Below are 27,172 nucleotides of genomic sequence, written 5' to 3'. Positions count from 1 at the left end.
ATGGTCAATCTGCATAATACTCTTTTATTAGATAGGATGGTCCATTGTATATGTATATATACCACATCTTGTTTATCCATTCATCTGTTGATGGACACTTAGGCTTGTAAATAATGCTGCAATGAACATGGGATGCATATATCTCTTCCAATTAGTGTTTTTGTTTCCTTTGAATAAATGCCCAGAATTTTAATGATTAGTATATAAACATTATCTGAAGCTGAGCACATATGATTACCTTTACTTTTAAAAATTTACCTGAGGCTATTTATTAATCTGAGACTCTTTTACTGGCTTGAGAGACTGGAAATGAGAAAGTTTATTTTCCAATCCAGTAATCTTAGCACAGTACTAAAGGCCAGAAAACAAAATAAGTTAGTGCAGATATTTGGTATGAAATATTTCACCTCTGACTGCTTATACATAACTGACTACTCATAAAGTGAGCCACAGACAGCAATAACTGGTCTTGCAATGACCCAAAGCCTTTTTCGCCTACAACCTTCAGAGCAGGTTCCCATTGCTCTGATAGCCCTGAAAACTCTGGCTCTCACCTTGCACTGGACTCTGTGCAGTTTCTAATCTCACCAAGTTTCATTCACTCTTGTGAGGAATTCCTCTTCTCTCCCATTGTCCACAGAACCCATCAGGAAGAGCAAAGGCAGATAATTTCACTTTCTTTTATACTACTTAAATACAACTCAAGAAGCATATCTAATATTTGGTTGCTTAGTAGCATTTTTGGGTAAACTATAGTTAGTATAATTCAAATAGTATGTGTTCCACTAAAATATAAGAAAATGAACTTGTTTCTTTTTTTACTTCACAGATATATTGAATTCTATTTGTTCAACTTTTTATCATCTGCTAATAAGCATTTTATGGTTGGCCAGAAAGTCATAATTTATGTTCTGACAGATAACTTGTCCAAATTGCCTTGGATAAAGCTGAGTACCCTCCGGACAATCAAAATTTTTGAAATTAAGCGAGAGAAGAGATGGCAAGATATTAGTATGATGCGCATGAAGACCATCAGTGAACATGTTGTAGATCACATACAATATGAAGTTGACTACCTCTTCTGCATGGACGTGGATCAAGTCTTCATGCAGAAATATGGATTAGAGACCCTAGGGGAGTCAGTAGCTCAGTTACATTCTAATTGGTATAATGCACATCCTATAAAGGTACCTTATGAGAGAAATAACTTATCAGAAGCATACATACCTATTGGTGAGGGCGACTTTTATTACCATGCTGCTGTATTTGGTGGCACTCCCATTCAGGTTCTCAACATTGCCAGAGAGTGCTTCAAAGGAATCATGAATGATAAGAAAAATAACATTGAAGCAGTGTGGCATGATGAAAGTCACTTAAACAAGTATTTCTTTCTCCATAAACCTACTAAACTCTTATCTCCAGAATATAGCTGGGATACTAGTGCAAAACATACCGGTGAAATTAAAGCTATTAAAATCCGTTGGGCTCCTAAGTATTATAACATTCTTAGAGCAACACATAATATTGAAGCCCTTCCTTTATAGTTCTGAATTTAAGAGCATCGTTTTGTCTTATATCTTAGATAATTAGCACTTGACAAATTTTAGCACTAAAAGGTCACTAACAAAAAGGCAAGCCCACCAAACAGCATACTCATACTTTCATTTTGAATTGTATAAAATGAGATGTAGCAGTTACAGAAAGAATGTGTTGGCATCAGATGATAATATAGTTATTTCATATTCTCTGTCAATGTTGAGGATATATTATTTGTTGGATCACATTCAACAAAATAGAACCTGTCACAAGAAAGTGAAACGAAATATTTTCATTGACCAAAGTAGGTATATATGCATTTCTCATTTTGTTTAAGGAAAGGGATTGTCTAAAAGTGTGGGTAAGGGAAAGTCACTGCAACTATACTAATATACTCTTTATGTAAAACTTTGAGGACATTAAAGCTGCCACCAGATGGGCAGACAATTACTTAGGAAACTTTGAGTCATTCAAAGAGAACTATGTATTTTAAAGCTTACAAAATTGTTTGTTATAAAAACCAATAAAAATAAAAATAATATACAGAGAAAATTTAAAGCCTCCCTTTACTCGCCCTTTGAAAACCTGCCCCTCAATATCCTATATAATAAAAGGCTAATATGCAAATAGACTGAATGGTGGAACAACCAGAACCACCAAACAACCAAACAAATAGTTGCTATGACGTGTGCTGACCACCAGGGGGGTGCGCGGAACATGGTGGGCGTTGGTCGCTGCAGGATGGTGGAGCAGGTGAGTGGGGGCACCAGACCAAGGCAGGGCACCAGTCACTGCCACCGGGGCAAGCCTCTGGTGGTTACTGAAAATTTTTTGCTCCTGCACATGCTGTGGTCCCGCCCAGCGCTTGCAACTATTGCCAGCACTGACCCTGCTCGCACCCACTGCTGGCTCCCAGTGCCAGCCCCGATCACTTGGTGCCATCAATGGGTGTGAGCAGTGGCTGCTGGCCCCAATCGCCCCTCAGGGCTTCTCCAACTCCTCCTGCTCCTGAGGGGAGATCGGGGCCAGCAGCCACCTCTTGCACCTGCTGCCATCATAGTGACCAGTTGTTCCACTGTCAGGCCAAAACTGGCTCTTCGACATCCCTCAAGGGGTCATGGATTGTGAGAGGCCGCAGGGCAGGCCAAGGGACCCCACCGATGCACAATCAGGGCTGGGGATGGATGTGGGAGATTGGCCAGTTGGGGAGGGACCATGGGACAGCTCCAAGGCGTGTCCAGCCCATCTTGCTCAGTCCAGATCAGCTGGACCCCAGCAGCAAGCTAACCTACCAGTTGGAGCATCTGACCCTGGTGGTCAGTGCACATCATAGCGATTGGTTGACCAGTCGACTGTCTGCCCCCTGGTGGTCAGTGCATGTCATAGTGAGCAGTTGAGCAGCCTTAGCATATCATTAACATATTACACTTTGATTGGTTGAACGGATGACTAAACACTTAGCATATTATGCTTTTATTATATAGGATACAGTTTACTAGAAAAAGAGTATTAGATGTATGAGATGTAATGGAATGATCTTCAAATGATATACTGATGAGTGAGAAATTCAAATTATTAAAGAGTGTTTTTAGTATGCTGCCATTTGCACAATAAAAGGGGGAATATACACACACTATATATATATATATATATATATATATATATATATATATATATATTATAAAAAAAAACAGTAAACTGTTAACAGTGGCTACCATTGGAGATGGGGGAATGGGAAGAGTCAGGTGATGAAGGGAGAAAATGATATAGTATACATTACATAACCTTTTTTTCTGTTAGAATTTTTTTACTGTGTGTGTCTTTCTTTTTCAATATGAAAAACTAATTTATTTTTAAAGAAGGACAAAATAAAGGTGCATGCTACCTCAAATTAAGAGTGATTATCTCAGGACAATATGATTACATTTGATTATTATTTTCTTGTTTGTGCTTTTTTGCACTTGACAAATTTAATAACATGAAAATATGGTACTTCTATAATCAGAAAATAAGTACATTCTAAGAAAGCATAAGAAGGAATTAGCTTTACCTTAGATAATTAGACAATGCCTAATGAGGCACTGAAGAAAAAATGTTGCACTTTTGTGTCATTCATATGCATGCATATACACACACAGCACACCAAAATATATTTATAAAGTTAAAAATCAGTCATTGAAAACAGCAAGGAAGTACAACAACAACAAAAACTAAAAGCAAAACAGTTAAAATCCTTGACTCTTTCAAGTGGGACAAAGTTCTGGTAACAATGAGAAGAACTTGCTAACAAATGTATCATTATGACTCTCTAATGCTTTCATCATCAAGAGTCTGATGACATCACCATTACCAGAAGATTCAAACACAAGGAGAATATTAGATAATATCTTTATATATATATATATGTATATATATATATTTTTTTTTTACGAAGACCCAAAATTATAATGCTCGGGAAACATTCTAAGACTTTCTCTTTACATCACCAAAACGAAAGGTAAGGCTCTTAGGAAGGAATTGTATAAACGTTTAGATGACCTGGAAAAATCATAGGTAGAGATCATCCTCAAACCTTGGCCTTAAAGTACAAGGTAGATGACATATAAAAATGTTTCTGGCTATAAGAATAATGTCATTGAGGGCACATTGTAAGAAGACAATCTGGTTAAACAGAATCTTACTTCATACATAGGGTATTTCTAATGTACTTAACTTTAAAAGTTGGTCATTTCAGCCAAAACCAGTTTGGCTCAGTGGATAGAGCGTCGGCCTGCGGACTGAAGGGTCCCAGGTTCGATTCTGGTCAAGGGCATATACCTTGGTTGAGGGCACATCCCCAATAGGAGGTGTGCAGGAGGCAGCTGATCGATGTTTCTAACTCTCTATCCCTCTCCCTTCCTCTCTGTAAAAAATCAATAAAATATATTTTAAAAAAATAAATAAATAAAGTTGGTCATTTCACATTTGTAGCTTTAAATATTCTAGTAACCGTATTGCAAAAATGTAACAAGGAACAGATGACCTTTATTTTTTTGAATCTTAAATTACCTTATTTTATTTCAGCTTAAAATGTATTTTTTAAAATTCTTTTTTTTTCCAATTAAAGTTGACATTCAACATAATATTAGTTTCATATGTACACTATAATGGTTAGACATTTATATAACTTACCAAGTGATCTCTCCAATAAGTTTAGAACATGCCTGGCCCCATACCAATTTATTACAACACTAGAGGCCCGGTGCACAAAATTCATGCAGGGGGGTTGGGGTCCTTCAGCCCAGCCTGCACCCTCTCGCAATCTGGGACCCCTTGGGAGATTGTGTGAATGCCAGTTTAGGTGTGATCGGGCCTAAACTGGCAGTTGGACATCCTTCTTGCAATCTGGAACCCCTGGTTCCTAACTGCTTGCCTGCCTGTCTGCCTGCCTGATCTCCCCTAACTACTCGCCTGCCTGCCTCATTGCCCCTAACCCCTCTGCCTGCCTGCTTCATCACCCCTAACCACTCGCCTGCCTGCCTCAACATCCCTAACCACTCACCTGCCTGCCTGATTGCCCCTAACTGCTCACCTGCCTGCCTGATTGCCCCTAACCACCTCTGCCTCAGCCCCTGCCACCACAGCTTCATTGGGAAGGACATCCGGAATGACGTCTGGAAGGTCATTCGGCTGTTCGGCCTAATTAGCATTTATGCTTTTATTATTATAGATTATTATAGATTAATGACTGTATTCCCTATGCTGTACTTTATATTCTGTGATTATTTTGTAACTGCCAATTTGTATTTCTTAATCTGTTCACTTTTTTCACCCAGCTCCCCAACCCCTTTCTCATCTGGCAACCATCAGTTTGTTCTCTGTATCTATGAGTGTTTCTTTTTTTATTATTTTGCTTTGTTTCTTAGATTCTACCTATAAGTGTAATCATATGGTATTTGTTTTCTCTGAGTTATTTCACTTATCATAATACTTCCTAGGTACATCTGTGTTGATGCAAATGCCTAAGTAATATTTCATTGTATATATGTACCACATGTCTTTATCCATGTCTAACAATGGACACTTAGGTTGGACCTTCAATATCTTGGCTATTGTATATGAAATATCCTTCCTTGTTTCTGGCTATAGTCTTTATTTTAAAGTCTATTTAAAATATAAATAGACTTGTCTGATATAAGTATTACTACCTCCGTTTTGTAATACTTATACTTGTCTGATATAAGTATTACTACCCCAGTTTTTTTCTTTATTTTAGTAATGTTTAATTTTTTCAATTAGTTAATGTACAATATTACTTTAGTTTCAAGTAATTAGACATTTATATAATTTTTGAAGTGATCACCCCAATCAATCTAGTACCCATCTGACACCATAGTTATTATCCTTTCACCTTTTTCACCTATTCCCTAACCCCCCTCCTATCTGGCAACCATCAAAATGTTCATTATTTACAACTAGAGGCTCGGTGCATGAAATTCGTGCAAAGGTAGGGTCGCTAGGCCTGGCTGGCGATCAGGGCCAATCGGGGCCTTCTGGCTGCTGGCTGGGACTTTCCTTCCCCAGATGCTGGCTGCCAGCTGGAGCCTTCCTTCATTCCACACCACCCCCTGGTGGTCAGTGCATGTCATAGTGAGCGATTGAACTCCCGATCTCCCAGTCGAACTCCCATGGGGACAATTTGCATATTAGCCTTTTATATATATACTAGAGGCCCGGTGCACGAAATTCATGCACGGAGGTGGGGGGGGTGTCCCTCAGCCCAGCCTACACTCTCTCCAATCTGGGACCCCTCGAGGGATGTCTGACTGCCCAGTGGGATTGGGCCTAAACGGGCAGTCGGACATCCCTCTCACAATCCAGTACTGCTGGCTCCCAAATGCTCGCCTGCCTGCCTTCCTGATTGCTCCTAACCGCTTCTGCCTGCCAGCCTGATCACCCCTAACCACTCTCCTGCCAGCCTGATTGATGCCTAATTGCTCCCCTGCCAGCCTGTTTGCCTTCAACTTCCCTCCTCTGCCAGCCTGGTCACCCCTAACTGCCTTCCCCTGCAGGCTTGATCGCCTCCAACTGCCCTCCCTTGCAGGCCTGGTCCCTCCCAACTGCCCTCCCCTGCTGGCCATCTTGTGGTGGCCATCTTGTGTCCACATGGGGGCAGGATCTTTGACCACATGGGGGCATCCATATTGTGTGTTGGAGTGATGGTCAATCTGCATACTACTCTTTTATTAGATAGGATAGAGGCCTGGTGCATGGGTGGGGGCCAGCTGGTTTGCCCTGAAGGGTGTCCCGGATCAGGGTGGGGGTTCCCTTAGGGTGTGGGGTGGCTTGAGCGAGGGGCCTGTGGTGGTTTGCAGGCCAGTCACGCCCCCTGGCAACCCAAGCGGAGGCCCTGGTATCTGGAATTTATTTACCTTCTACAATTGAAACTTTGTAGCCTGGAGTGGAGCCAAGCCTCCTGCTCGCTCTGTGGCCGGCAGCCGTTTCTGTTGGGGTTTGTGTATATCTTCTATAATTGAAACTTTGTAGCCTTACGTGGAGGCCTGGGCCGGCCAGGGTGTGCAGAAAGCAGGGGCAACCCTAGCCTCCTTCTCTTTCCAGCTCCGTGGCTGCCGACATTTGTTTGGATTTGTTTACCTTCTATAATTGAAACTTTGTAGCCTTGAGTGGAGGCTTAGGCCTGCAATGGGCCCGCAGAAAGCTTGGCTTCCTTTGTTACCAGGGAAACCCAAGCCTCCCTCCTGCTCTCTGTGGCTGTAGCCATCTTAGTTGGGTTTATTTGCATACTCGCTCTGATTGGCTGGTGGGCGTGGCTTGTGCATGTAGCAGAGTGATGGTTAATTTGCATATTACTCTTTTATTAGGTAGGACTAGAGGTCCAGTGCACGAAATTCATGCACTGGGGGGGGGGGGTGTTTGTCCCTCAGCCCAGCCTGCACTCTCTCCAATCTGGGACCCCTTGGGGGATGTCCGACTGCTGGTCAGACATCCCTCTCACAATCCAGGACTGCTGGCTCCCAACCACTCGCCTTCCTACCTGCCTGATTGCCCCCTAACCACTTCTGCCTGCCAGCCTGATCACCCCCTAACCACTCCCCTGCCAGCCTGATCGACACCTAACTGCTCCCCTGCAGGCCTGGTCGCCCCCAACTGCCCTTCGCTGCCGGCCTGGTCACCCCTAACTGCCCTCCCCTGCCAGCCTGGTCGCCTCTAACTGCCTCCCCTGCTGGTCTGGTCGCCCCCAACTGCCCTCCCCTACCAGCCTGGTCGCCCCTAACTGCCCTCCCCTGCTGGCCTGATCACCCACAACTGCCCTCCCCTGCAGGCCATCTTGTGACCACATGGGGCCGGCCATCTTGTGTGAGGGTGTGAGGGTCAATTTGCATATTATCTCTTTATTATATAGGGTAGAATAGCCAAGATATGGCAGCAACACAGATTTTTTTTACATTTACATTTGCATGAAATATCTTATTCCATCCCTTTACATTCAGACTATATCTTTTGAATATATATATATATATATATATATATATATATATATATATATATGGGTTTTATTTTCTTCTCTATTCAACCACTCTATGTCTTTTTGTTTGAAGCATTTAATCCATTTACATTTAAAGCAATTATTGATAGGTATGAAGTTATGTCAATTTTATTATTCATATTTTTAACCTTTTTTTTTTTCTTCTTAAAAAAGTCCCTTTGACATTTCTTGCAATAATGGTTTGGTGGTGACAAACTCCTTTAGTTTTTTCTTATCTGGGACAGATAACATTTATTTTAATGGTGTTTTTCATTTAACCCACTATATCTCTCAGTTCGATTCCCAGTCAGGGCATATGCCCGAGTTGCGGGCTCGATCCCCAGTGTGAGGCATGCAGGAGGCAGCTGGTCAATGATTCTCTCTCATCATTGATGTTTCTATCTCTCTCTCCCTCTCCCTTTTCTGAAATCAATTAAAAAAAACCCCACTATATCTGAAATTTTATTTCAACATGTAGTAAATATAAACAATATTAATAAGATATCTTACTTTTTTCATACTGAGTCTTCAAACTCCATTGTTTGAACTAGCAACATTTCAAGTATTCATTAGTCACTTGTTGCTAGTGGCCACAATATGGGAAGGTATAGATCTAAAATATCTTGCTCATTAATTATAAGTGTTAAAAAATAAGTATAAGAGACCTCCATTTACTCCAATACATAATTCAAAAGCAGGGCCTGTTCTTGGATCCTGCCTACTAAAAACCAGTTTACGCTTGTAAATAGAAATCTTAACACCTTGAACACAAGTTCAGTGCATTGGCTGGAGCCAATATTCCATTTTATTTATTTATTTTATTTTATTTATTTTTTATCCTCACCTAAGGATATTTTTCCATTGATTTTTATAGAGAGTGGAAGAGAGAAGGAAAGACAGGGAGAAATATCGATGTCAGAGAAACACATCAATTGGTTGCCTCCTGCACACGCCCCGACCAGCCCCAGGCAAGGGAAGAGCCTGCAACTGAGGTACATGCCCTTGACCGAACTGAACCCGGGTCCCCTCAATCCGCAGGCCCCTGATTCTCTATCAATTGAGCCAAACTTGCTAGGGTGCCAATATTCCATTTTAGAGTTTAATGCCTTTAATTTAGACTTTTAATTACTATTTACAAGGATATACCTTTAAGACAGCTCATATAATTTTAGATTACTAGTTGTATAGTCTTTGAATAAATTATTAGTCTTGGAATAAATATATTAGGAACAAATATGTAAACATCAACTTTGGGGAAAGAATACATTCCATTGCATAATGATGTCTTCATGGGTACCTCCTTTTATCTTCACAGAAGCACAAGTAAATAGAACTTGTTTTATTAAATTTCCTTAATGCAATCATGGTGGACTTTGATAAAGGTACACAAAATGAATGTCACCAACACTTTTTACCTAACCTAAAAAGAATCAGTTGGCATCTAAGGGAGATTTTTGCAGGCACTTCAAACAATATAGGTGGTTTACGTAATTCAAGTCTGCCTTCTTTCTAAGGCTGAGCAGCCTAGAATCAGACACTTGGGTTGGTGGCCAAATTTTCATAAATTAATATGTTATTAGAAGATGGCAAGGAACTTTTTTATATTCCAAAAACACCCACTCTTTTTCTCCTCTTTTTTTTTCCCAGCAGAGAATGAATTCTAAATGGAAAATACTGTTATTGGTTTCATTTGCTTTATCACTGACATTGATTAAACATCATTTCAGGTAAATATAAAAAAATTAATGAATCATTATCTTTAGTGATTGGCAGAGTTGATCTAAAATACTGAGTTTTGTCCAAAAAGTATTAATAAACACTCCCTAAATTAATTAAAAATTATCTTCCCTTTGGAAAATAAATCAAATAATAAATATACTAATCCTTTCATTTTTCAACATTCAATGATTATTTATTGAGTACCTTCTTGGTACCAGGCCCTGTTCTAGGTACCAAGAATTAACTCAAACAAAGTGACTGCTCCTATGAAACTTTACAGTCTAGGTGAAGAAAATAGACAATAAGCAAAGAAATATGTAATATATTATCAGGAGCATTATATTATCTATACAATAAAAGCCTAAGCGACCATAATGGCAGAACATCTGGAACGACCGGTTGCTATGATGCACACTGACCACCAGGGGCAGATGCTTAACACAGGAGCTGCCCCCCTGGTGGTCAGTGTGCTCCCACAGGAGGAGCGTCGTTCAACCAAAAGCCGGGCTCACAGCTGGCAAATGCAGTGGTGGTGGCGGGAGCCTCTCCCACCTCTGTGGCAGTGCTAAGGAGCAGCGAGCTGAGTGGTAAGGAGCAGCGAGCAAGCGGGTGGTAAGGAGCAAGGGGTCCTGGATTGCAAGCCTGCAGTCGGACATCCCCCAAGGGGTCCCAGACTGCGAGAGGGCACAGGCCAGGTTGAGGGGGACCCCCCCAGTGCACAAATTTCGTGCACCAGGCCTCTAGTATATAATAATGCTATGAAGAAAGAAGTAAGGCAAGATAACTGGATAGAAAGTGTTAGGGGCTATTTTAGATGTATCTTAAATTACATCAAAGTTCCATCTAATAGGAACAAGACTCAAAGTGACCTGCTGTAGAAACACAGTTGTACTGGAGAACAAATTTGCTAACCTGCTAGAATTCTCTTAGATAAATAAGTTCAAATTCTTATCTCAGCCATACATTCCTCCTTATGTTTTATTTTTTTAATAAGAAATGCATTGTTACTGAATGCTATTTGAAAATTAGCTATATTGTGGTAGCTAATATTTTAAAATTAGCCCCCTTGCTTTGGTATCATGTTCTACATGTTATCTGCCCTCTGGAGGAATATGCCTTAATAGGAAGGATCAATGTCATGTCAGAACTGGATGCCATATATTCCATATATTCTGTAGCATTCTGGCTGACGTATAGTAGGTGTTTAGTAATTATCTGGCTATAATTACAAGTGAGTAAATGAATCTGAATTCTAGATTTTTTTGATATTCTAATTGCAGTAGGGATTTGTTCAAATTTAACACTAAATGCATTTTTTTTTCATTTATAAAGAATAAAGAAGAACCTACAGAAGATAAGTCTCTGCTGGTAAGAATCTGTGTTTCATAAATATTCTACAAACTGTATTGAGAGCAAACTGGTTGGAGTCAAGTGGATCCTAATGCTAATGGCAATCAAAAAGTACAGAAAAATAACTAAGTTCTCTAGAGGCAACCACTGAGACATTTCCTGGGTATCAGTTCATAAATATTCTACACACACAATATAACTGTATATGTGTGTGTGTATGTGTACATCTCCAAATTTTTATCACTTCACACATTCACATGCTTATACACCAGACAAGTTTTTGACATTTGCTATAGTTTAAATATCTTTGTCCAGGATGATATAATTGATAGCCCTCATTAGTCAACACGTTTTCTACTATTGACCATTGTGTAGGACCTGAGAAATTAGTGAAATTTAGTCAAAATTAGTAAAAATTATGAATTTTAGAAAAATTCTTCATTTGTCATTGTATATTTTTAATGGAGTTCAGCATGAATGATTAGATTTTGATTAAGCATGAGGCCTGGACAATCCTAAAATAAAATATCTTTGGCTAAAAATGCCTCTGAAATGTCAAAAAGGGATGCACTTCTAACAGTTTTTACAAATATTTTATTTTGAAATAATTATTGATTCACAAGAAGTTGTAAAAATATTAAGTACAAAGAGGTGATATATACCTTTCATCCAAGTGTCTCCAATGTTACGTCTTACATAATTGTACAATATCAAAACGGGAAATTGATGATGGAACAATGTAGTATATAATTATGAGATTTTATCACATGTATAGATATGTGTAACCACCAAAGAAGTCAAATATAAAACTATTCCCTAACCACGAAGACTTCCTCTGAGCCACCACTTATACTCACACTCAACCTCTTTTTCCTCACCTTCCCTAACCTCTAGTACTAATCTAATTTTATCTCTATAATTTTGTCCCTTTGAAAATGTTTATAAATGGAGTCATACAGCATATGATCTATTTATTGAGATAAGTATTTTCCACTCAGCATAATGCCCTTGAGGTCCAGCCATGTTGTGAATATCAATAGATTATATACTTTTTTTTTAATCCTCACCCAAGGATATTTTTCCATTAATCTTTTAGAGAGAGTGGAAGAGAGAGGGAAAGACAGAGAGAAACATCGATGTGAGAGAAACACATCAATTAGTTGCCTCCTGCATGAGCCCCGACCAAGGCCCTGCAACCGAGGTACATGCCCTTGACCAGAATTGAACCCAGGACCCTTTGGTCCACAGGCTGACGCTCTATCCACTGAGCCAAACCGGCTAAGGCAATCATACCTTTTTATCCCTGGGTAATATTCCACAAAGGGATGTACCAAAGTTTATATAACTATTCACCTACAGAGAGACATTTTAATTGATAGTTCTTTTCTTACAGTGGAAAATATTGCTCCACTTCCTTTTGGGTTCATGATTTCTGATGAGAAACCCACTTTCATTCAAATTAGTTTTCCCCTATAGGTGAATCATTTCTCCCTCTGACTGCTTTCAAGATTTTTTCTTTAACTTTCAGAAATTTAACTATCATGTGCTTTAGGTTTACCCTGTTTGTTCACTCAGTTTTTTGAATCTGTATGTTAATGTCTTTTGTCAAATTATGGGGAGTGTTCAGCCATTTTTAAAATCACTTTTTCAGTCCTACCCTTTCTTTTCTCCTTCTGGTACTCTAATTGCATGATCTTTTGTTATAGTCCTGTTTTTCCCTGAGGCTGTTAATTTTTTCCCCCATTCTTTTTCTCTGTTGTTCAGACTGAGTGATTTCTATTATTCTATCTTTAGGTTCATTGATTCTTTCCTCCATTCTCTCCATGATGCTATTATTCAGCCTACCATTGAGTTTTTACTTCAGTTATTGTATTTTTAAGTTCTAAAATTTATATTTGGTTCTTCTTTATATCTTCTATATCTTTGGTAAGACTTTCTGTATCTTTGCTGTCACTTTCTATTTTTTTCATTTATTTCAAGTGTTTGTAATTGCACAATGAAGCATTTTTATAACGGTTGCTTTAAAATCCTTGTCAGGTAATTCTAACAACTGTGTTATCATGGCATTTGCAGACTGTCCTTTCTCATTCAGAGATCTTCTTGATTCTTAGTATGAAAACTTCCTGATTCTTGGTATAGTAAGTGATTTTTATTGAAACCTGGACATTTTGGGTATTATGAGGCTCTGTATCTCACTTAAATCTTGCATGTTCATAGGCATCCTCTTATACTGCTCAAGCTGGGACATGAGTAGCACCTGCTCATTACTGTCAGTTGAGGGGTGAAATTTCAAGTTCTCATCTCTGTCTCCATTGAAACCTGGAGGGGAGGAGCTCCCTGTTACTAATAGCGGGGATGGAAGTTCAGGCTCCCTATATGGTCTCCACTGACACCAACTGCAGGAGGGTGGCCACAATTGCTGAGCAGTGATGGGAGTTTTAACCCCCACTAACTTCCTCTAACTCTACACCAGTGAGGAGGGGAGGGAGCCTCATTACAGTCTGTAGAGGATGGGAATCTGAGCTCTCCACTTGCCTTTGCTATAAGGATGGACAGTTTTTCTGTGGTATTGGGCTGGAGTACAGTGAGTAGTGTTTAAGTGTTCTATCCTTCCTAGCTTGCCTTTTTCCTGGTCCTTTAGCTGTAAAGAGAAGGCTTTTCTTGGGGCTCTTTTTGTGTCTGTGCCCATTGGCATTTCTGGGCTGCTGGCTTCTCTACATGTGGCAGAAAACCCAAGGAATTCACTGTCACGTCAATCTTTGAGTCCCAAGGTGCCTACCTGATCTGTCTTCTCTCCACCTTTCAGAGTCTTTATATATGAATGTTCAGGGGTTTCAGCTGTACTTAGTGATAGGAATAGGGAAAAGTAGTACTATTTCATCTTTCTGGAAGCAGAAGTCGCTGAAAGTTATTTTACAAAATATCCCTGGTTTATAAAAGGGAAATTCCCTCATGATCTTGTTAATTAAATAATTAGCTTAAAAGTACAACAAACCCATAGGTGGGTCCTCTTTGAATGAAAATCAATGATGAATATCTGAGCCCTTACTTCAATCCTTTCATTTCAACACATAACAGAGTATCTATCACATAGGAAGCTACTAATGTTTGATGAATGAATTAAATCTGCATTTTTGCCTGAATATACATTATTCTTCCTGCTCTGTTAATTTTTAAAATATGTTTTTATTTATTTCAGAGAGAGGAAGGGAAAGGAAGAGAGATAGAAACATCAATGATGAGAAAGAGTCATTGATTGGCTACCTCCTGCATGGCCCCTACTGGGGATCAAGCCGCAACCCAGGCATATGCCCTCATGGTGAATTGAACAGTGACCTCCTGGTTCATGGGTCAGTGCTCAACCACTGAGCAACACCAGTCAAGCTGCTCTGTTAATTTTTAAAATATGTCCCCCATTCATGAACCATACTGTTCCTTGCCTTTCTACCTTTGGTCATGACCTCTTCACCCTATACCTTTTTAGTCCTTATCCTTCTAGACCCAGCTTATATATTTCTTTTCCAGCTGGTTTCCCTTAAGCCCAAATTTAGGTTAGAGGCCCTATTTATATGCTCCCATGGAGATCTGTTTTTCCCTATTAGCCCTTAACACTCTGTACTATGATTATCTATTTAATCTTGCCTTTCCCACTAGTTTATCAACTTCTTGAGGGCAGGAGCTGATGTAAATGTTCAGTTACCAAAACAGCACTAAATAGTGCCTGTCATATTATAGAGATGTAACATATGTTTGCTGCATAAGTGTGTTACTCTTAACTTGATTTTCTCTTTGTACCCAGGGATCATGAAGCAGAAGAACCTCAGCTATCAGACTGGTTTACTCCTAAGTAAGAACAAAAAATTCTGCTCACAATATAACAATAATAGTATAACTCAATTTTAACAGAGGGAATTTTTTCCCCCATCATCAAATTGTAGCTATTCTGAGAGGCTCCCAGGACTTAGAGTTCTTATCTTTAAGACTTTTATGTACAAAATGAGGGTCTATTTATAAAGAGTCAGGCATTTAAGGGTCAGAATGAGAAAGCTATTATCTGGTTTAACATTCCTGGTTTTATTAGGGGAAAGAAAAATGATCTCTCTTGTCTTTTTGTTTAAAATAAAATGATCTCTTCAATATTGAGTTATCTGGGGAAAAGCTCAGTTTTTGTTTTAATTAAGAAGAAAAAACTAGCCCTGGCCGGTTTGGCTCAGTGGATAGAGCATCAGCCTGTGGATTAGGGGTCCCGGGTTCGATTCTGGCCAAGGGCACATACTGGGTTGTGGGCTCAGTCCCCAGTGGGGGCGTGCAGGAGGCAGCTGATGGATGATTCTCTCTCATCATTGATGTTTCTATCTCTCTCTACCTCTCCCTTCCTCTCTGAAATCAATAAAAAAAAAATATTTTTAAAAAAGAAGAAGAAGAAGAAAAAAAAAAAAACTAGCCCTAACTGGTTTGGCTTAGTGGATAGACTATTGGCCTGTGGAATGAAAGGTCCTGGGTTCGATTCCAGTCAAGGGCACATGCCCGGGTAGTGGGCTCGATCCCCAGTAGAGGGCATGCAGGAGGTAGCCAATCAATGGTTCTCTCTCATCATTGATGTTTCTATCTCTCTCTCCCTCTCCCTTCCTCTCTGAAACCAATGAAAATATATTTTAAAAATAAAATAAAAAATAAAGAAGAAAAAACTATAAGCTTAAAGTAAATATAAAAGAATAAATATCTCAGAACAGCCAAATAAAGTGTGAAAAATAAATTTGCCTTAACAAATATGAAAACATATTCCAACACCACTGTGATCAAATCAACATGGAATAGATCAGAATAGTAAATCCAGAATTAGAGCACAAGAATACTATGTGAAAATTTATCCTATCTAATAAAGAGGGAATATGCTAATTGACCCTCACGCTGTTGCAAAGATGGTGGCGCCCACAGCCAATAAGGAGGAAATGTGCTAATTGACTGCCACGCCCTCAAAGATGGCATTGCCCATAGCCACAAGATGGTGGCATCCAGTCCCCTTAGTCCCGCCCGGGCGGCAGGCACGCAGCAATGCCAGGCCCGTCCCCAGGCGGCCCCGGCCACTCTGTGAGCCTGCCTCCAGCAGCTGCTCAGCCACCCAAGGCCACCTGAGGCTCAGGTAACCAGGGCCGGCCTAGACTTGTGCTGCTGGCAGTGGCAGCAGCAGAGGTGTGATGGGGCATCACCTTCCCCTGATCACCGGGTCACCTCCCACCCCAGAGGGCTCCCGGACTCTGAGAGGGGGCAGGCTGGGCTGAGAGCCCCCCCTCCAGTGCATGAATTTCCATGCACCGGGCCTCTAGTATAAGACTTTGCAAGGTTTAAATGAGTAATGCAAAGTACTAAATAATGGTGCCTGGCACATAGTAAGTATTTTATAATTATTAGCATATTCACTTGGACAATAACTTCTGCTGTCATAATTAAGTGGTGCCTGATTAATTTGTTTCTTGTTTGTTCAACAGAAAACGTCCTGATGTAATAACAACAACTGACTGGCTCGCTCCAGTCATATGGGAAGAAACTTACAATAGACAGGTCCTGGAAAAATATTATAAAAGAATGAACATTACCATAGGCTTGGTTGTATGGTCTACTAGAAAGTAGGTGGTACTAATATTCATCTTTTTTTATTTTGGAAAAGTGTAGTTAAGCACCCAAGTATTTTCTACACTCAAAGAGCTACTCATAATTAACCCCAATCATTATTTCTGGCTGGCTTGTATGTCTATTTATCTACTGTATCTATTTTCTCCAACAGTGGCTGAGTCGTTGACACTACTTGGGAATCTTTTCATTAATATTAATTTAGCTCTCTTTTTCTTTCTTCACAACAAACTTTGTGGTTCTTCTCAGACCCTCAAATCACTACAGTCTGTTTCATTAACTAATAGACTTAAGATACAGACCCAACTTCTCTATCCTTACCTACTGGCAGTTCTTTAGCAATAATGACATAAATAATGACAGCATGTTTAAATGATGTGTTCTCCTGATGATTTTTAGCAAAATAAGTTTTTCCTGTGTGTGTGTGTGTTTTCTTCATATCTTACAGGTTTACAGGACACTACCTGAAACAGTTCATCCAGTCTGCCAATAAGCACTTTATGATTGGCTACAATGTTATCTTTTACATCTTGATGGATGATTTCTCCCTGCTACCTCCCATAGAGTTAGGTCCCCTTCGAACATTTAAAGTATTGCCTATATTAAGAGAAAAGTTCTGGGAAGACTTGAATGCCCTATACATGAAGAACTTAAATGTGTACATCATAGAACACATCCAGCATGAAGTTGACTTTCTCTTCAGTATGAGTATAAACCAGATCTTCAAGAGTAACTTTGGAGTGGAAACCCTGGGCAAATCTGTAGTTCAACTTCATGCATGGTGGTATTTTGAGAATGTTAAAAAATTCCCTTATGAGAGAAGACCTAAATCAGCAGCTTTCATCCCTTTTGGAAAGGGAGATTTCTATTATCATAGTGCAATTTTTGGTGGCACACCTTATGAGGTTTTAAACTTCACTGCAGAATATCAAAAAGGAATAATTCATGACATTGAAAATGAACTTAGTAGCACACATGAACGTCACCTAAACAAGTATTTTTTTGTCAATAAGCCTACTAAGTTGTTATCACCAGAATACAATTGGGATCCAACTTTTAGAACTCCTCCACAAATTAAACATGTTAAGATAGCATGGCAGTCAACTGGGATTTGATTGTTATATCATTAGATTTATGGGTTAATAAGTGAATCATAATAATTACTTAAAAATAAAACATTAAAATTTTCAGTGTTTTAGAAACTTACCAAAATGTGTGATCTTTCAAAATAATTTGTTTTCTCCTTATAATTTTAAATCTACCTATGCTGAATAAATGGATAATTAAATGTTAGTGCACAGTAATGTTATTATCTACATACTAGGAGCCCGTTGCACGAAGTTTCATGCAATAGACTTTTCCTTCACCTGGCTGCCGGCACCAGTTATCCGCCAGCAGCAGTTTTCCTCTGGCCACCCGCCGATCAGAGCGCCTCCCGCTAGCACGATTGGCCACCCCGAGAGGAACTCCGATCGGACGGGTGGCCAGAGGAAAACTGCTGCTGGTGGAAAACTGGTGCCAGCAGCCACGCAATCGGCCACCCCGAGTTCCGCCACCAGCGTCTTCCGCAGCGCCGGCCTAAGCAGCGCCGGCCTAAGCAGCCGGCGGGAGGAGCAGGGGTCGGGGACTCGCGAGTCCCCACCTCCCGCTCCTACTGCCAGCCAATCGGCCACCCTGAGTCCCGCCCCCCACGGCCCAATCGTGGGCGTAGCGGAGTGATGGTAATTTGCATATTACCATTTTATTAGGTATGATTATAATTAATGTGGAAATATTTTTGGAGGTATAAAAATGAATGTTTTATGAAGACATACACCCAGACTCTAGTTCTGAAAATACAGATAGATAGATACCCACAAAATGTCAAAGGGCTATATGCAAGGAAAAAGATAAATACTCATCCACTCACTCATTAGATATTTACTGTTTTTCAGTGTTGTGATATATATTGCTATGACTAATCTCCTCAAATAGCATTTGATTTCTGTATATCTAATTGAACATAGATGAACTAGAGACATTCTACCAAATATGCATCTTACCTTACTGTTAGAGATATTGAGTTTATTTTGTTCATGCTACAGGAATTTTATTTTTTTAAAATAGATATCTACTGAACTCCATGATATTCTTCTAGGTACAGTCAGGGAGGGATAGAAAAATGTTTTTTAAAAATACATAATTTGCCCTCAGGAAGCCTACGGTCTAGCAAGGGAAATAAAACTATTTATAAATATCTCTTTTGCAAGTATAAAAGTGCTAATATACATAAAGAAGATATGGTTAAAATGTCATGGTAGTTTATGAAAGGGAGTAATCACCTCTATAAGAACCTTTATCCTACCTAATAAAAGGGTAATATGTAAATTACCATCAGTCTGCTACGCCCACGATTGGGCCAGCGGGAGGCACAGGGGGCGGGACTCGGGGTGGCCGGGGTGGCCGATTGGGCCAGCCGGACGCTGAGCTCACATCGCCAGCGGCAGCGCGAGCTCATCGTCTGCGCCATGGCTGTGCTGCGGAACAGAAGGGGCCTCTGGGGCAGCAAGCTCACGTCCCACCTCGGACCATCAAAAGCGGGGGAGCTGGTTGCCTGTCTGCTCTGGCACCAGGCCTTTCGGAAGCCTCCGGCGTGGCGGCGGCGGCGGAGGCTTCCGAAAGGCCTGGTGCACCAGTGGACAGGCACCCAGCTCCCCCTCGATCGAAAGCGAAAGCGTGTAGGGGACCCTACACGTGCATGATTCAATCATGCACTGGGCCTCTAGTATAGTCATATTGACTGTGTTTCCATAAATTAGTGATGAATTACGACATAGTCATAAAAACTGGAGAGTCTAAAGTCACAATGAGTTATTATTTTAATCCTTTTTTATGGGAGGAAAACTGAAGCTTAGTAAGTATTCTATAAAAGATAAGTATTATTGGCTATTAAACACTAAAATTATAAAGGATATTGATAATGACTGTGGCAGGCAGACCTTACAATGGCCCCTAGAGATCCACCTACCCTGGTATTCATGTACTTGTGTAATCTACCCTCCCTCTTCCCCAACCCACCTAAGGTGTAGAGATTTATCTCCAATTGAATTCTGCCAACAACCAAGTAAATTATGTTGGAAGCAGCTCTTTCCTCACCTGAGCCTTCAGATGAGACTATGACAAAGGTGATGGGATGTTTACTGTCATGATTAGGTTATATGAGATTGTGACTTCTGTCATACTAGCAAACTCTCTTTCTCACCGCCTTTGATGAAGCAAGTTCAAACGTTGGAGAGATCCTCATAGCAAGGAATTGAAGACAGTGATCAGCCAACAGCCAGAAAGGACCTGAATCCCCGAAGTCCAACAACTTTCCAGGAACTGAATATTGCCAGCAACCATCCAAGTGACTTTGGAAGCAGATCTTTCCCCAGCTGAGCCTTTAGATAAAACCTCATCTTCAGTCAAAACCTAGATGGCAGCCTTGTGATATCCCCAGAAATAGAAGATCCAGATAAGCCACGCCCATATTCTTGACCCATAGAAACTGTCAGATAATAAACATGTGTTGTTTTAAACTAGTAAGATTTAAGTTAATTTGTTATGCAACAGTAAATAATTATTACACATTTCATACCTGAAAGTGAGGTGATGCCATAAAAATACCTAAAATTGTGGGAGTGGTTTTGGAAGTAAGCAGTCAGTGGATGGAAGCTGGAAAGATTTTTTGCAGCATGATAGAGAAAGCCTAAGTTTCTTTGAACAGATGGTTAGTAGACATCTGGACCTGGAGGGCACTGCTCAAAAGCAAGTAAGGAACATATTATTGAAATCTGGAGAAAAGGGATCTTTGTTACATATTGGCAGAAAGCATGACATTGCCTCCTCCACTTATATGGAAAACAGAACATGTATCTGTGAGCTTGGTTCTGTAGATAAGTTTCCAAGCTTTATTAGTATTATTTTTAAATGTATCATTATTGTTGAAAGTATTACAAATGTCCCCTTTGTTTTTGTTTGTTTTTTCCCATTGATCCCACCTCCCTACACCCGCCCCTCCCAAGCCTTAGCCACACTATTGTCTGTGTCCTTGGGCTATGCATATATGTATATAAATTCCTCGGTTAATCTCTCCCCCCTCACCTCCCCTCACCCTCACCTTCCCTCTGAAATTCATCAGACTGTTCCATGGTTCTGTGTCTCTGGATCTATTTTGTTCATCAGTTTATTTTGTTCATTAGATTCCATATATGAGTAAGACCATGTGATACTTATCTTTCTCTGAATGGCTTTTTTCACTTAGTATAATACTCTCCAGGTCAATCCATTCTGTTGCAAATGGTAAGAGTTCCTTCTTTTTCACCGAGGCTTAGTATTCCATTATGTAAATGTACCACAGCGTTTTTATCCACTCATCTGTTGATGGGCACTTGGGCTGTTTCCAAATCTTAGTTATTGTAAATTGCACTGATATGAACATAGGGGTTTATATATTCTTTCTGATTGGTGTTTTGGGTTTCTTAGGATATAATCCTACTAGAAGTGGGATCACTGGACCAAATGGGAATTCCATTTTAATTTTTTGAGGAAACTCCATACTGTTTTCTACAGTGGCTACACTAGTCTGCATTCCCACCAGCAGTGTACTAGGATTCCCTTTTCTCCACATCCTCACCAACACTTGTCATTTGTTGGTTTGTTGATGATAGCCATTCTGACAGGTGTGAGGTGATACCTCATTGTCATTTTAATTTGCATCTCTCAAATGATTAGTGACTTGGAACATTTTTCATGTCTCTTGGCCTTATTCTTTTTTAAAAATATATATTTTTATTGATTTCAGAGAAGAAGGGAGAAGAAGAGCGAGAGCGAGAGCGAGAGCGAGAGCGAGAGAGAGAGAGAGAGAGAGAGAGAGACATCAATGATGAGAGAGAATCATTGATCGGCTGCCTCCTGCTTGCCCCCTATTAGTGATCGAGCCTGCAACCCGGGCATGTGCCCTGGACAAGGAATCAAACTCGGGACCTCTCAGGCCACAGGCCCATGCTCTATCCACTGAGCCATAACAGCCAGGGCTCTCTGGGCCTTCTGTATGTCCACTTTGGAGAAGTGTCTATTTGGGTCCTTTGCCCCGACCCCCCCCTCCTTTTTTTCCCCTCACCCGAAGATATTTTCCCATTGATTTTTAGAGAGAGTGGAAGAGCAAGGGAAAGACAGGGAGAACTACTGATGTGAGAGAAATATATCGATTGGTTGCCTCCTGCATGCGCCTGACCCGGGTGGAGCCTGCAACCGAGGTACATGCCCTTGACTGGAATTGAACCCGGGGCCTTTTCGTACCAGTTGAACAAAGTGGACCCGAATAATGTTGTATAGGCTCTGAAACCTGTATTGTCATCGGAACCACAGCCCAAAAAGTAAGCCAAGAACTATGCACTAAACATAAATAGGTGACTTCTCCTGCTGAAATAAAAGATTTAAATAGGATCTAGGGTCTTAAAACTTAATATACAAAATGTTAGAATTTTTAAAAAATCACTCATAATGCCAAAAACCAGAAAAATCACAACCCAAAGAAGAAAAGGCAATCAACTGAGGCTAATCTAGAGATAAATCAGATGCTAAAATGATCTGACAAGGATTTTAGAACAGCCATCACACACAAAAATGTTACTATAAGCAATTCCAAATTATCTTAAAACAAATGAAAAATAGAAAACTTCAGCAAAAATATTTATTGAGTGAATGAATAATGTTTAGCAAAAAAACATCTGTAGAAGGACACATCTCATAGGCTATCATTTATACAGGGTGGGGCAAAATAGGTTTACAGTTGTTTGTGTGGAAAATAATACAATAATTAATAAATAACAATATAAGAATGAACTCTGTGTTTTGCATATTCACAACTGTCAACCTACTTTTGCCACACCTTGTATATTACTTTTGTAAAACCATGCCCCTCTTCAAAACTCTGTTATGATTTCCCATCTTACTCAGAATAAATGGGGTAGTCCTTACTATAATTCCAAGACCCTCATCTCCTAATACTTTCCCCCTAGTTCAGTATATTACTTATTGCTGCACCTTAAACTCAGACATGCCTTCATCTCAGGGCCTCTGCTGGGAATGCTCCCTCATTATTCTGTTTTGTTTTGTTTTTTACTCAGAAGTAGTCTTCTCAGTGAGGCCTCCCTGTTCATCTGATCTAAATTACAAAGCTCCCTTCCCCCAAAAAATTTAAACACAATTACTCCTTCCTTTACTTATTTTTTTCCCTTAACATTTATAATTATATAGCATAGCATATATTTTACTTATTTTTCTTATTTATTGTCTTTCTCCCCACAAGAATGTAAGCTTCCATGAGTTCAGGATTTCTGTCCGTTTTGTTCACAACTGTAATCCCAATGCCTAGAAAAGTAACTGGCATATAGAAAGCATTCAATCACATGAACAAATTTAAAAAAATGACTGATGACTTTGGAAACTGTCCTCAGATTCTTAATTCATCTGTGTGTGTTTTTTATAATCTAACTGGAACAAAGGAGAACATGAGAATTAACACTAGATGGCGCAATATTACAAAGAAAGTAAACTTAATCAACCTATCCTGTCCACGAATGGCTTCAAAAAAAGTTCAAAATGTTGCCGCCCCCTCCCCAGCCTATTGATGTTATGTTTGCTGAACAACTCAAACTTCACTAATTTATATCCATCTGCAAAAATGTTATTCTGCCTGCCAAGTATTTCAGCTCTGCAGTGTGCCAGTACGTTACCAAATTCTTCCTCCCTATCCTTTGTAACCCCCAACCTATCTTCAACTGAAGTCACCAATACACTAGAGCATTCAAGTTTCCAGAGCCGTGGTGTTGTCTGTGGTGAGAAAGCATCTGTCCAGTCTGGGTTGCACCATTAGAAGCAGTCACCGATTTTACTTCCAACATCCTCTCTCCCTAGAACCCATACTGGATCCATGGGTTACAAGGTTTGGGGACATATTTGAATGGCCCCATGGAGTTTTAAGAACCACCATTTCCCTGTATCACTAAAGGCTCTCTTACTGGGCCAAGTTAAGGCATCTTGATTGCTCACTTCCTAAGGACTGATTATTCCAGAAGATGACTGATTCAGTGCTCATGCCAAGAAGCTCCTATCGCTAATCTGCCCTGATAGTTCATGTTAGGCTAGGGTGACCAACTGGTCCCGGTTTGCCAGGCACTTTCCCAGTTTTAGCAAAGGAAGTCAGTCTCAGGTTTCAGGAAATCTCTCAGTCCAGGGCAAACCAGGGCAGTTGGTAACTCTACATTTAGCCCAGATCTATCTGAACTGTGTCCCATAGTATAAAATTATTAACACAAGTACAGATTTTTCTTCTTTCCTCCCATTCCCTATGTTGTCAGTCACCAAGTCTGTCAACTCTAACTCCTTTGTGGCAAGTATATTCATTTCCTCCTCTATATTCTCACAGTACAAGTTAGTGTAAAATTACTGTAACAAAACAAAAGAAAAAGAAAGAAAGAAAAGAAAAAGACAAGACCACTGCAGGTTCAGAGCCTTCAGGAATGAAGCTTTGGATCACACCACCTGGTATAGCTGCTGGCTCAGCGCAGGGAACATGAAATGAGTAGGGGAAGAAGGAAGTGACAAATATCAACTACAGGGTCATGACTAGATAGGAAAAAGGTCTATACCTAAACATTAGTTTCTTCTTTGCTTAATGTATATGTGTGTGTTTGTGTATTTTTATATATATTAACGTTTTTTTCTTCTTCTTTCCCATTATAATTTTACAAATTAATGGAAGTGGTTAACTTTACAATTTCATCTTTAGATTACTGAATATTCAAGAGGGACTCTAACCAAAATTGAGGAGTAACTAACATCATCTAGAGATTAATGTAATGACAATTGGGACCTTTTCTTTCTTTCTTTCTTTCTTTCTTTCTTTCTTTCTTTCTTTCTTTCTTTCTTTCTTTCTTTTTTTTTTTTTTTTTTTAATATATTTTATTGATTTTTTTTTTTTTTACAGAGAGGAAGGGAGAGGGATAGAGAGTTAGAAACATCGATGAGAGAGACATCGATCAGCTGCCTCCTGCACACCTCCTACTGGGGATGTGCCCGCAACCAAGGTACATGCCCTTGACCGGAATCGAACCTGGGACCTTTCAGTCCGCAGGCCGACGCTCTATCCACTGAGCCAAACCGGTTTTGGCCTTTCTTTCTTTCTTTCTTTCTTTCTTTCTTTTTCAATCCTCACCCAATGACATGCTTTTCATTGATTTCTTTTAAAGGGAAGAAGGAAGAAAGGGAAGAAAAGAGAGAGGAAAGGAGGGAGGGAGGGAGGGGAGGGAGGGGAGGGGGGGAGGGAGGGAGGGAGGGAGGGAAGAGTGTAACACCGATCCATTGTCCCCTGCATGCATGTGCCCCAATTGGGGATTGAACCTGCAACCTGGATATGTGCCTGAATCAAACCCTCGGTGTACGGGACAAAACTCCAACCAACTGAGCCACACCAGCCAGGGTTGAGACCTTTTATTTTGCGGGACAGGGGAGGTGAGAGTGCCTATTTCTACAAAGGATAATTATATCTTGTTAAAGAAAAGCTGAAATTTGTTAGTGCCATATGGGAAGTTGAAATAGATATAGAAAGTTGTGCATGGATATTGAGAAGGCAAAGTGATGAGCTGTTTCAGTTATTAAACCATTTGTCTTTTGGTCCAAACCCATACTTTTGTATTCTGTTTTGTGATGCTAGAGCAGACTATGAGAACTATATTTCTACTTTGCCAGTTGACTTCCTGTTCAATTCTGCAAGGCAGATGAGAGAGAGAAAAGAAATTTCTTTCCTGACTATTAGTTATCAATGATAATGTTCAGCTTTTGAGGGAAGAGGAGCATTCCTAGAATCAGCCTCATCACACCTAATCAAAGATATCAGCAACAGTTGAGCAGTAGCCCCCTCCTCAGAGGCCTGAGAGGCCTCTCCTTCAAGCTCCCTTTTGTCTCCCCTAAGCTAGGAGTGGTAGCTTCATCCCATAGTTCCTATCTCTGGGTTAGCTCACTATCCCCTTTTTTTGCTTTTTCAGTTCTCCAAAACTGTGTAACCAATTCTTTATATTAAATTCTCTCTGTTGAAAGACCAAATCTGTGTTTTTTGTTGTTGTGAATGTATCCTGACTTAGACAGCCTGCCAACTACCTGCAGTTCTAGCCAAAAACAAAGAAATATGGAATAAATGGTAGAAGAGGGAAGTGATGAAAATCAACTCTGACCTTGTGACTTTTTACAGCAACAAAGACTTTAGAACGAATGCACCTTTTTGTTATGTAACCAATGATTTCTGTGCTTTTCCCTTCCCCTTCTCCTATAGTTTTGTATGGAGTGCTAGTTAGTGGAACTTAATCTACAATTTTAGTTCGTAAGTCACCAGGCCGCAAAGTCAAATCTGGAACTGCTGAAGAGGAATGAGTATCACCAGTAAATCCTGAACTTGAGAAGGATACAATGACTAATAGGACTTGGAGTCTGTCTTGGCTTGGGAGAAGGAGTGTCTTTGTTTGTATAACAGGCAGAAGTATGAAGGTATTAAGCATGGGTAGAAGGGTGTACTTAAATGTTGAATAGCAAAAGCAGTGGGCTACATAGATTCTGAGCCCATATCTCCTCAAATCCATCCTTTGCCCTTTCATTGCTCTGCTCTGTACTATATTAACCGATCTTCTTATTGTCTCCATAGAATTACCTCTATTAACCAGCTCACTATCAGCTGATTTCTGAAAGGTTGGAGGACCAGGAAGGGAAGGAATAAACCAGGATCTCTCTCTCTCCCTCTCTCTCTCTCTCTCTCTCTCTCTCTCTCTCTCTCTCTCTCTCTATTCTAGGGAATTCTTTGGTAGTGACTAACTCCTTAGGGGCCCTCACTCCCACTAGAGATCCTAGCCTCCCACAGATGATCCCATCTCTGGGATTCAGTAACACAGCCTTCTTATCTTTGTCTTTCCAGGTTACAAGCAGTGGCTCTTCTGCTGTTACTAATATCTGGGTTGCTTTACTTTCTCAATAAGCACTCAGTTCTTCTATCACCTGGTAACCACTTCCCTGAATTACATTTTCTCTGTTGCAAACACTAGAAGTGGTTGCTATTTTCCTGGTTGTCCCTGACTGTCAAAATAGATGACAGCTAATCCCTCTGTATGTGCATTGTAATATTAGTTCAATATTCTGCAACTCTCCCACTTCTGGAACTGTTTATACAAATATACCTACACACCTACAGGGGTTATACAAATAATCTAACTGGAGGGTTGTACAAATTATCTAACTGAGGGGTTGTACAAATAATCTAACTGGAGGGTTGTACAAATTATTCAAAGCCAAAAAATGAGAAACAAACCCAAGTCAGTCTCTATAGGGAATTGGTTAAATAAA

The 27,172-nt window shown here is 40.1% G+C and overlaps 2 protein-coding genes and 1 long non-coding RNA gene across 3 annotated transcripts in view; 2 read left to right on the top strand and 1 right to left on the bottom strand.

Annotated features, from left to right (window-relative positions):
• The first annotated feature begins 802 nt into the window (after nt 1–802).
• Nucleotides 803–2,491, top strand: LOC307110600 (N-acetyllactosaminide alpha-1,3-galactosyltransferase-like). The gene has a single exon (XM_079789796.1). The coding sequence runs from the start codon at nt 882–884 to the stop codon at nt 1,542–1,544; it is 663 nt and encodes a 220-aa protein (XP_079645922.1). The 5' UTR covers nt 803–881; the 3' UTR covers nt 1,545–2,491.
• Nucleotides 2,492–4,065: 1,574 nt separating this feature from the next.
• The window catches only part of LOC307110606, a 28,742-nt gene continuing 5,635 nt past the window's right edge, over nt 4,066–27,172 (bottom strand). The window contains exon 3 of the long non-coding RNA XR_013814455.1: nt 4,066–4,438. This is a non-coding gene — a long non-coding RNA (uncharacterized lncRNA). The remainder of the gene's footprint in view (nt 4,439–27,172) is intronic.
• On the top strand, nt 8,681–18,118 carry LOC307110463 (glycosyltransferase 6 domain-containing protein 1-like). The gene is made up of 5 exons (XM_079789588.1): nt 8,681–9,789; nt 11,114–11,149; nt 14,931–14,978; nt 16,621–16,758; nt 17,211–18,118. The coding sequence occupies exons 1-5, from the start codon at nt 9,716–9,718 to the stop codon at nt 17,875–17,877; spliced, it is 963 nt and encodes a 320-aa protein (XP_079645714.1). The 5' UTR covers nt 8,681–9,715; the 3' UTR covers nt 17,878–18,118.

Source organism: Cnephaeus nilssonii (genome assembly GCF_951640355.1).
Source record: "Cnephaeus nilssonii genome assembly, chromosome: 14".
Classification (NCBI taxonomy): Eukaryota; Metazoa; Chordata; class Mammalia; order Chiroptera; family Vespertilionidae; genus Cnephaeus; species Cnephaeus nilssonii.
The sequence above is the reverse complement of the archived record's forward strand: the minus strand, read 5'-3'. Positions and strand labels throughout refer to the sequence as shown.

Bases quoted from the DNA above. Each gene is read 5' to 3' on its own strand.
- LOC307110600 (XM_079789796.1), top strand. From the start codon at position 882: ATGGTTGGCCAGAAAGTCATAATTTATGTTCTGACAGATAACTTGTCC.
- LOC307110463 (XM_079789588.1), top strand. From the start codon at position 9,716: ATGAATTCTAAATGGAAAATACTGTTATTGGTTTCATTTGCTTTATCA. The intron at 14,979-16,620 runs GTAAGAACAAAA...TTTGTTCAACAG, and splicing joins TCAGACTGGTTTACTCCTAA to AAAACGTCCTGATGTAATAA. The intron at 16,759-17,210 runs GTAGGTGGTACT...CATATCTTACAG, and splicing joins GTTGTATGGTCTACTAGAAA to GTTTACAGGACACTACCTGA.